The sequence below is a fragment of the Apium graveolens genome, chromosome 5 (assembly GCF_009905375.1).
Source record: "Apium graveolens cultivar Ventura chromosome 5, ASM990537v1, whole genome shotgun sequence".
In the NCBI taxonomy this organism is placed as follows: domain Eukaryota; kingdom Viridiplantae; phylum Streptophyta; class Magnoliopsida; order Apiales; family Apiaceae; genus Apium; species Apium graveolens.
Window position 1 is genome coordinate 202143748 of NC_133651.1, and position 11376 is coordinate 202155123.

At 36.4% G+C, this 11376-nt stretch overlaps 1 protein-coding gene across 1 annotated transcript; it reads left to right on the forward strand.

Annotated features, from left to right (window-relative positions):
• The first annotated feature begins 8252 nt into the window (after positions 1-8252).
• On the forward strand, positions 8253-10504 carry LOC141660588 (uncharacterized). Its single transcript, XM_074467578.1, has 7 exons — positions 8253-8549; positions 8686-9096; positions 9265-9327; positions 9423-9782; positions 9828-9920; positions 10121-10234; positions 10334-10504. The coding sequence occupies exons 1-7, from the start codon at positions 8253-8255 to the stop codon at positions 10502-10504; spliced, it is 1509 nt and encodes a 502-aa protein (XP_074323679.1).
• The last annotated feature ends 872 nt before the right edge of the window (positions 10505-11376 follow it).

Below are 11376 nucleotides of genomic sequence, written 5' to 3' on the forward strand. Positions count from 1 at the left end.
ACATTGATTAATGAGTCTTTTCCCAAAGAGCAATTATTTGAGGTGCAAGAGGAAGAACCGTGGTTCGCAGATATTGTGAACTACCTTATGAGCAATATTATGCCTCCAGATTTGTCTTCTGCTCAAAGGAAGAAGTTTCTTCATGAGGTGAAGTGGTACATGTGGGATGAGCCATTTTTGTTTAGGGAAGGAGCTGACCAATTCATCAGAAGATGTATTCCGTACAGCGAGACGGAAGGTATCTTACGAGACTGTCATTCGCATAGGTTTTTTTTGAAATGTGATCGCTGCCAGTGTGTTGGTAATATGTTTAAGAGGGTTGTGATGCCTCTTAATGTGCTTCTCGAGGTTTAGGTCTTCGATGTTTGGGGAATTGACTTCATGGGGACATTTGTCTCATCTTACAATAATCAGTATATCTTGTTGGTGGTTGATTATGTCTCGAAATGGGTTGAAGTCAAGGCTTTGTCGACGAATGATGCAAAGGTAGTGCTTAATTTTCTTCATAAGCAGATATTCACAAGATTTGGGACTCCAAGAGTCATAATCAGTGACGAGGGATCGTATTTCTGCAATCGCAATTTCACTGCTATGATGCAAAGATATAATATGAATCATAGCATTCTACAGCCTATCATCCTCAGACTAATGGTCAAACTGAGGTATCTAATAGAGAGATCAAGCGTATTTTAGAGAAATTTGTATGTCCATCAAAGAAGGATTAGTCTTTGAAGCTGGATGAAGTTGTGTGGGCATATTGAACAGCATACAAGACTCCGCTAGACATGTCACCATTTCAGTTTGTTTATGGTAAAGGTTGTCATTTGACTGTGGAGCTAGAGCACAAAGCGTATTGGGCTTTGAAGAAATTGAACCTTGATATAGATGCAACTGGAAAGAAAAGGATGCTTCAATTGAATGAACTCGACGGGTTTTGACTTCAAGCGTATGAGAACAATAAAATGTATAAGGAGAAAGTCAAGAGGTGGCACGATAGGGGTCTAGTGCTTAAATCATTTATGCCCGGGCACCAAGTTCTTTTGTTCAACTCTCATCTCCGTCTTTTTCCTGGAAAGTTGAAGTCACGATGGTCAGGGTCGTTTGTTGTCAAAACTGTGTTTCCACATGGAGCGGTGGAGATTTTGAGAATGGTCCAGGCCAAGCGTTCAAGGTGAATGGAAAGCGGTTGAAGCATTACTATGGAGATATGGCAAACCGGGAGGTGATTAGTGCCGTTTTATTGTCCACTTGATCTCGGGAATTCTACATCAAGCTAATGACGTAAACTAAGCGCATCTTGGGAGGCAACCCAAGTTTGTTGTACATTAGTAGATAGAGGAAGAAGAAAACAACAAGAAAACATAAAAAAATCAGAAAAAGGAAAAAAATTTAGTGTCAACTACAGAAGCACGGCGTGCCCGTACTGGGAAGCGAGGAGGCCGCACTGAAAGTATAGAGACTATGCGCGCCCGTGCTGGTATGCGGGGAGGCCGCGCTGGTTTTCCAGAAGCACGGCGTGCCCGCGCTACTAGGCGGGGCTGTCGCGCTGGCTCTCTGTAACTGAAAAAAGGGTAGAAAATCATGAATTCATTGCAAAATCATATTCCAACCGAATTTCCCTCTCCCACATCCCATATTTTCCTCTCCAAATCAATTTCATTACCCCCATTACTCCCATTATTCCCTTCATCAATTCCCCCTTCTTTTCTAAAACTAATTTTATTCCCTAAACCCAATATATACACACACTTATACACAATCATCTCTATCACTTTTCAATTCTCAAAAGTCTAAATCTCTCTTACACACATCTTTTCTCTCAAACTTATTCGAATTCGATGGTACCCAAGAGACAAAGAACCCAAGTTAGTAGCAGCACCATCGATTCTTCTAGTGTTGGCGGTGTGAGGACCAGGTTTGCAACTCCGGAGGCTGAGGCGGAATATACGAGGCTGTTATCCAAGCCCATAGCCAAAGAGCGAGGTTTTCTGCCATCGGAGCTGTGTTTGGGTACGGTAGTTAGGGAATATGTTTGTGTGTGTCCATGTAGTTGCATATTCATGATAGTTTAGTTTGTATAGTTGCATATTTGTCATGTAGTTTATTTTATTTCATTTTATTTTGCATGTTAGTATGTTGCATAAAGTTGCATGTGCATTATAACATGATACCTTAAGGTTGCTTTTCCGATTGATTTGTGATATTGATGCTAGTGTAGTGATGTCGTGTATAGTGACGTTAAATCCTATTGAGTTGATTTGCATGCTAGAAGCAAGAAAAATTTCACTAAGACTTATAGGTTGCTTGAATGCTAGATCATGGTCATGGTTTGTTATTTGTCGAGGTTTAATCACTTGTTTATATTTAGAATTTAGGATATTCTCTTAATGGTAAAATAACATGGATATTTAAAATTGGAAAAAAATATTGGATTTCATTGCAAGTTATTGTGGCTAGGTGTCAATTGGCTAGTAGCCGGCTCATTTTATATGAGTAGTCTAGGGTTGAGCGAGATGGAGCGAAGTGCACTCGTTCAGAAATCATAATAAAAAAAGAAGAAAAAGAAAAGAGAGAAAAGAAGAAGAAAAAATATATATATTTATGCATAATTGATCACGAGTGGGCTCTTTAATACTCGAGTTATTAAGTTCTTACGGGACTTTGTGACTAGTGACCTAAGGCTTTTATAGTCTGGGATCCACTAACCTAACGCTCGCTACATGGGTATTATTGCATTTTGTGGAACTCACTAATTGCACGGTCAAATAAGCATATTTGTGTTGTTATGTGTTATGAATAAAAGCATGAATCCGTGTATAACTCCTATAAAATTGAAGTGTTTTCATTCATTTTGAGTTTAGCTTTTATTCTATTTATAACATTGTAATTACCTTGATGAGTAGTGAGTCATGATTATTGATCTAGTTGTGATAGTATATCTGTTAAGCATTTGCACACACGCACATTTCTGGCTTGTAAGTTGAACTATGGGATTTGATTTTTCTTTATGCGAATAACTGCATTTGTTGAGATGTTGCTCATTGGTTGGTTTAGTTATTCTGAGGGGATCATTGCATTCATGTAGTTGCATTCATGCATTTTTATTTCTTGTTCTTTTAGTCTGTTATGCTTGAGGACAAGCATCGTGTGACGGCCTCAACCCCGGGGTCAGGAGTTGACACCACCAACCATAATAATAACAATCATAATTCAGTTCAACTCATTATTAATACATAACTACGACCCCTTTACCAAGACCTTTTCCAGGTTTAAGTATGACTTAGGTTACTCAACTAACACAACTCAAATTACCTTACACAATCCTGACCACTACTTTAATGTAGCAACTCACCAGACCTCATCTGGTCTGAACACAACTATCTCAGAGGAGTCTGACTCGAAAGGAGCTGGAACTCTGCCCTGACTACCGCGCAAGAATCTCCTAGGCATCTGCAATACATATAAAATATTCTGCAAGGGTGAGCAATTGCTTGCTCAGCAGCACCACTATATGAACAATAAGTAAAACAGTTTAAAGTAAAGCAGTTATAGGAACATAATTCATATCTTGCCAGAAACGTGTAAAACAAGTATAAACTGGATATCAAACTAGCATGCTCTGTAAAACAAAAATCAACAGTCGTGTGCTGTGCATAAATACCCGAGTTCAATTTTAGCATGCTATTTTCATTTTCAAACCTTCCGTTCCATTACAGGAACCATAAAACCATTTGTCCCGTTACGGGGGCCCAAAACCATTTGTTCCGTTATGGGAACCATAAAATTTGTCCCATCACAGGACCTATAAAAACTTGTTCCTCTCCGGGAACCTCAAAATCACTTGTTCCATTACTGGAACCAAAAAATCATCTGTTCCGTTACGGGAACCACTAAATCAAAATCAGATATATATTGGATTTTAACTAGGGACGGCCGATCAGGCCTCCACACAAAATATCTAGGATAGTTGGCCGGGCTATCATACAAAATGTCTAGGAAAGCTGATCGGGCTTTCACACAAAATTGCCGGATCCGCAGAGACTAGCTAGGTCTCTGATTATCTATGTTGGACTAATCGGTTATGTAATGCGCGCAACCGAATTAGCCACTTACGCAACATTATCCAATATCTGATTCGTTTTATCCAGTTTTCAAATCCACTTTTATCTATCTCTTTTCAAAACAATTTTATCACAGCACACTATTCAAAACTTCCTTTCATTTTAATCATATTTTAGAGATAGGTACTTTCAGAAGTTACTTTTCCCCAAAAACATATTAAACAGCATTTTCAAATACAGGGGATACGTAACTTAAAACATTTATATTCCATTACGAGAATAAAACAACATCTATTCATATATACTGAACCATAAAAGAATGGTCAGGGGTACTTGCCTTGCAGAGCTTTACCACTACTACCGATCGACCTTGGACTAACTTGGACACTCGGCTTTATCGCCTTACTATCAGACTATCCTGGATCCGACTTCAACGTTCAAGTCCTTCACTTGGAACCTCGCTACGCTTGTGGACTGATCACTAGGTTATCTATAGTTCAATTTCCCTTCTGGAGTCCCTCAACTAGAACCTACAGAGCTGAAATACCCTACGTTAGTCGTCTAGGTATGCTTGACATATCCTCGACACCAATTCTTCCCAATGATATTCAAACCCGACTCGTAATTATATACATTATTACAATACAATCACACATCCAACAGTCAGGGTTCACGTTCTCGAGAAATCGGTTTGGTGTTCATTTTCAGAAAATACGTATACTTGTCATTTTACGAAATTAGGGTTACTGGATTTCGACAAAACATTCATCACAACATACAATCAGGTTTCACACAAGATATATGTATATATTTATTTATACTTGTTCGACGTTTTGATAATTACAGGGTACATCCCGCATTTTTGAATTTAATTTCCAAAAATTCGGGCAGCACCTCCTCTGTTTATCGGCCTACCCGTCGAACAACTCGACGTCTCAACAATTAATAAACCAACAATCCAATCATTACAGTTTCACAATCCAAAATTACAATTCACAATCCGAACATCATAACCCGAACGCCAATAAAATTTTCAAGATAATTAAATATGTTTCAATTCGAATATTGATATACGAACTAAATTATTTATTTTAAAATATTAGGACTCAGAAATAATCATCATGGTCCACCGTCAGCTCATCGAAATTCATCGCTGACGGCGGCGAATCTCGGAGGTACCCGATTCGGATTCCAGTCACGAGTTTCACCGATTAAAAATAAATTTACTACACACAATTATTTAATTTCAGGAAATTAATCAATTAATTTCATAAAATCCAATAGTTTGAGGAAAGAAGAATCCGGCCACCCGAACCACTACTCGACGTCGGAAAATAGAACGGTAGCAAGCAACAAAAACAAAACAGTAACAGTCACAACACCACAACAATTGTACATACACGCGTGTATAACCACGCCTGCAAACAAAGGAACCGCGCAATACTTACCCAAAAAGGAAGTAGGGAAAACAGTGCAGAGAAGAGACAAAATAAGAGAGGGAGTAAAGAGAGAGGGAGAGATATTAAGCTCTCAATAATTCGATTCCACAGAAAGATATCGAGACCGAGAGGAGAGATTGTAGAGAGATCGATGTTGATGAAGAAACAGGGATGGAGTTTTATTGTTTTTTTCAAACTGCAACCTCAACAGCTGCCACGTACCAAAAATAAAAGGACATGTGGCTTGATTCTGATTGCAGGCCTACTTCCACCTCATTTTAATCTAATTAGCGGTACAATGTATGAATGAATATTAATCGAAATAATCCCAAAATAGACTTATAATTTTCTAAAGATCCCGAAACTAATAGAATAAAATTTTCATAATTTTTAAAGCATGTTTGACACACAATTTGTACCAGCATTTCACAATTAACGAATCGAGCTACACTTAAAATAAATTTCCCGAAGTAAATAAAAACATAAATTTCAAAATTTTAAAACAATTTCTGAAACACAATTTATACCCGCTTTTCTCAAATAAACGAATCGACGTGCGGGTAAAATTAATCCTGAAAATTCCCAAAATAATTTTAAAATTCTCGGAATATTCCAAACTTCAATAAATATTAGTTTCATAATTTTTGAAGGACTCTGGAATTAAATACAGATTTTACAGATAAATGCAATCAGAAAAACATACAGGTTTAAATAATTGATAAAATATTGATTTCTCAATTTTATAAAGTCCTAAAAATAATTATTGAAATTATAAAGTCATAAAAATAATTTTAGAGACAAGCCACATATTTACACAAATAAAATTGTATTAAATCAACTTTTAAAAGTGAAAACAATACAGTATACTTAATAATTAATTACACGAACAATCCTGTACACCATAATCACCTACCTAGATAAAAATAAAATAACACATAGCTGACAGAAGCTATACACATATATTATTCATTTAATAATTCCATAATTACGCATTTAAATAATATAAAAATACACGAGTCGTTATACATCGGTTCAAGTTTGAGGGTGTGTTAAGTAGCATTCATGTCCACTTAGAACGTCCTATCACTACTAGAAAAAGTGCATTAGACATCGGCCTTTAGATATCGGTTTCCAATGACACCGATGTTAAAAGGGCTCTTTTACATCAACTGTAATAGAACCGATGTCTTTTACTAAACTATGCATCGATTTATCCTTTAACCGATGTCTAAAACTTGTCTTTAAAATTTTTGAGCGCGATCCCATTCTCTCCCCCGTCTTAGCCAAATTTTTACCAGATAACAATACTTCCCGCTTCTCTGAAATAAAAACTTTGTTTTGCATCTGTCTCGCCCGCCCCTTCTTTAAAAAAAAGAAACATTTCAGACAAATATTTAAATACAAATAAAAAAACATTATATCCCCTTTTTCTGACAAAAACAGGTATTCTCTCTCTTTTCTTCCCCGATTTCAGACCTAACTTTTTCTTCCCCTTTTGAAATTTTCGATTTCTTTACAAACTTCTTCATTTTTTCTTCCTACTTCTTCCCAGTTTTGTTTCTTTAACTTTTTTCTTTCTTTTTCGGTTTAACCTAACTTCTTTTCCTTTTTTTTCTCATTTTGTTTTGTTTGATTAAGCATGGATTTTAGGGATTAAAGGTTGAAGCTTTCAGTTTTAGGGATTAAAGGTTTGATTTATAACTTGGAGTTCATCGGGTTCGAGTCTGGGTTCGATTAGTTCAAGTATTGCTTTGGATTGGTTCAGTTTTGGTTTCAAATCGTTGTTTGCTACGGTACATGCTTTAGATTTTTTGTTCGATTAAGTGTTTATACTTGCATGTTGGTTTTTGTTCGAGTTTGGATTTGTTCTTCATTTTTATACTTACATGTTGCTTTCGATTTCTTGTTCTTTGTTTTTATACTTACATGTTATTTTTTGTTGGAGTTTGGATTTGTTATGCACAACTGTTATTTTAAAAATTTTATACTTACAATTTAAAGTTAAAATTTGAATGCTTACAATTTGATTACCCACTGAAAGTTAAATTTTTGTTCGATTAAAAATGCACATTGTTTGGATTTTGTATAATGCTTGCAATTTGTTATACTTGAATGTTTTGAATGATTCATTACAGTGTACTCTTACCTCATTATAGTGCAATCAACCATTTATGGTAGCATATTTTTACATTTTTAGGTAGTTAAATTAATGTATGATATCATAACATGAGCTTATATGTATATATATGAAACCCGTATTTAATTATATTTTTGTAATGACAATTAGGTAGGTCCTGTATAGATGGAACAATATATGGATAAAACATGGATCGGGAAAGACAGGGACACATTAGAATACAGAATCGGGGTTGAAATTTTTTTGATTTATGTCGAAGATAATAGTAAAGATCCTAAGAGCCTACCTTGTCCATGTTCACGCTGCGGTAATTTCAAAAAGTTCTCTGTAAAAGTTATTAGGGGTCATCGGTATGAGAATGGGTTTAGCTGGGGTTACATTAAATGGATTTGGCATGGGGAATCTAAGACTACTTCTAGGTCAACTACTGCTTCTAACACTAATCAGGCTCCTGATCCTAATCATGATCCCACGGAAGCCTTTGGTGTTTGCAAAGCAGCATATAATAATTCGGGGGCTGATGATTACGATAATGATTTGTATTAGTTCAAGCGGTTTGTAGCTGATGCTCAATAACCTTTATATGAGGGTAGTGAATGCAGTAAACTAGATTCAATGTTAAAGTTGCATAACTGGTGGGCGCGATTTGGTATTAGCGACAATGCATTTACTGACCTACTATCTTCTGTGGGTTCCTTACTTTCTGAGGATCATGTCTTGCCCGTTAATGTGTACGAAGCAAAGAAAACCTTATCTAATTTAGGCCTCAAATATATCAAGTGCCACACATGTCCGAATGAGTGTGTTCTATACAGGGGTGTAAACGAGAATGCTTCTGAGTGTCCCAAGTGTCGTTTATCTTGTTGGAAGCTGGGAAAGGATGGGAAAGCTAGGTTTAATATTCCAGCGAAAGTAATGTGGTACTTTCCAATTATTCCCAGATTTAATGTTTAAATCTGCTTCAACCGCTAAACTTTTGACTTGGCATTCCGATAAAAGAATTCAAGATGGCCAAATACGTGATCAAGCGGATTCACCTTCTTGGCAGAATGTTGATTATAGGTGGCCAACCTTCGGTAATGAGCCAAGGAACCTCCGCTTAGCTTTGGCGGAAGATGGTATCAACCCACATAATAACGGTCTAACTAATAGGTACAGTTGTTGGCCAGTAGTTTTGGTAACTTATAATCTTCCTTCATGGTTATGCATGAAGAGGAAGTTTATGATGTTAATCGTACTAGTCTCTGGTCCACATGAGCCTGGTAATAACATTAATGTATTTCTACAACCGTTGATTGATGATTTGCTGAAGCTATGGGAAGAAGGTGAGCCAAATGTATACGATGCTAGTACCAATTCTTTTTTCACTTTAAGAGCAATGTTGTTATGGACGATAAATGACTTCCCCACATACGGAAATTTATCAGGTTGCGTGAATCAGGAATATATGTCACGTCCTGTATGTGGTGATGACACTGTTGCTAAATATTTATCCCATAGTAGGAAGATGTGTTATCAAGGTCACCGTCGATATTTGCCTAGGCATCATCCTTATAGAAGGAAGAAAGCGGCTTTTAATGGCGAACAAGAATTTGGACAACCACGTTAACCCCTTTCCGGAGAACAGGTTTTAGAGCAACAAGAGAAAATTAAATTTACTTTTGGAAAAGAAGTAAAGAAGGCAAAGAAGGTAGACTGTCCATGGAAGAAAAAGTCAATTTTTTTGACTTAGAATATTGGAGATTTCATCATGTGCATAATTGTCTCGATGTTATGCACATACAGAAAAATGTGTGCGACAATTTGATTGGGACACTACTTAATATAATGCACAAGTCTAAAGACAGTGAAGCATCTCGTAATGACATGACGGAAATGGGGATTAGACTTGATTTAGCTCCGCAAGTAGGTGTAAAGAGAACTTACCTACCTCTTTTTATTTTTACTCTTACAAAGGCCGAAAAACGAAAAGTGTTGAAATCACTATTATCAATGAAATTGTCATATGGACACGCATCGAATATTAAAAACTGTGTATCAATGGCTGATACGAAGTTGTTTGGGCTCAAGTCCCATGACTTCCACATACTCCTTCAACAGTTGCTTCCGGTCGCAATCTGGTCCGTACTCCCCAAAAATGTTAAGGTTTGCATTATTTGGTTGTGTTTTTTTAACTCTTTGTGTAACAAGGTTGTAAATGTATCAAAACTGGAAAAATTGCAAGAGAATGTGGTACTAACATTGTTCGAGCTAGAAAAGATTTTTCCTCCATCATTTTTTGATGTAATGATACATTTCACCATTCATTTGGTCAGAGAATTGCGACTATGTGGACCTATTTTCTATCGATGGATTTTTCCTTCCAAACAGTTTAATAAAGTGCTCAAAATCTATGTGAAAAACCATTTTATTCGGAAGGTTGTATAGCGGAAAGATATCTTGGAGAAGAATCTGTTGAATTTTATGCAAAGTTTGCTAAGCAGAGTTGCACAACTGCCGGTCTTCCGAAGGACCATGGCAGCAAGCTTTTTGGTCCATTATTCGCTGCAATAATAAAGTCGGTGGAAGAAAGAGAACGGGACGAGGCGCATTTACATGTGCTTCTAAAAAATCCTGAAGTTCATCCATATATTATGTAAGTCTGTTTTTTATTAATAAATTTTTTTCAAACAACATTTTTGTTGTTTTTAATTTAGCTTGTGCATTTTGCAAGGATGCACAAGGAATATCTTGAACATATTTATGGAGGGAGAAAGAAAACCATTCAGTGGCTGATTGGTGAGCACACTCGGCTTTTTGCGGACTGGTTTCAACAAAAGGTTAATGATGAAATAGAGGATGGTGAAATTGTTTCACAAACGATATGATGGCTTGCATGCAAACCATCATTCACTATTTTGTCTTTTGAAGGCTATCTAGTAGATGGGGTGCGTTACTTCACAAAAGACAGAGATAATGCAAGGGTTGTACAAAACAGTGGTGTCTCCTAAGAAGCTAAGACGGTCCAGGTTTCCAGTGCTAAAGATTTAAATCCTATGGAGAGCGATATGACCTTTTATGGAAGGATTGAAGAAATATGGGAGTTGGATTATCGTGCATTTAAAGCCCCATTATTTTTGTGTAGATGGGCAGACAGTGACAAGGGAGTGAAGATAAATGATCTTGGCTTCACACTCGTGGACCTTAGTCGACAAGGATACAAAAATAATAAATATGTGTCGGTTGACCAAGTGAAGCAAATTTTCTACGTTGAAGATTCGGTTGATTCTACATGGTCAGCCGTATTAACCTCAACGAGTCGCGACTATCATGAAGTGTATAATGACGATGAATTAGGAGACACGATCTTGAAAAATCCACCTTTTTGCTCTAAAATCCCTGCATTTGATATTGATGTTAATGTTGCTGATGTAGAGCCTACTTCTGGAAATCGAAGAGAAAATGGAGAGGGAATTTGGATGAAGAAGTGATCCATATTAGTACTTTATTTTAATTTGAACATCAAAAGCAATTTAATATGTAATATTAAATGCTTCCTTGTTTTAATCTAAATAGAAGCAGAAGACTTGTAGTTAGGAGATTTAATTAGAAATTAATATTGACTGCTAATTCTAGTAAGGAGATTTAATTTCATGTTTTAATCTTGCCTTGTGATTTAATATTTCCTTATGATTTAATATTTCCTTATGATTTAATATTGCCTTGTGATTTAATATATGTATAAAATATTGCCTTATGC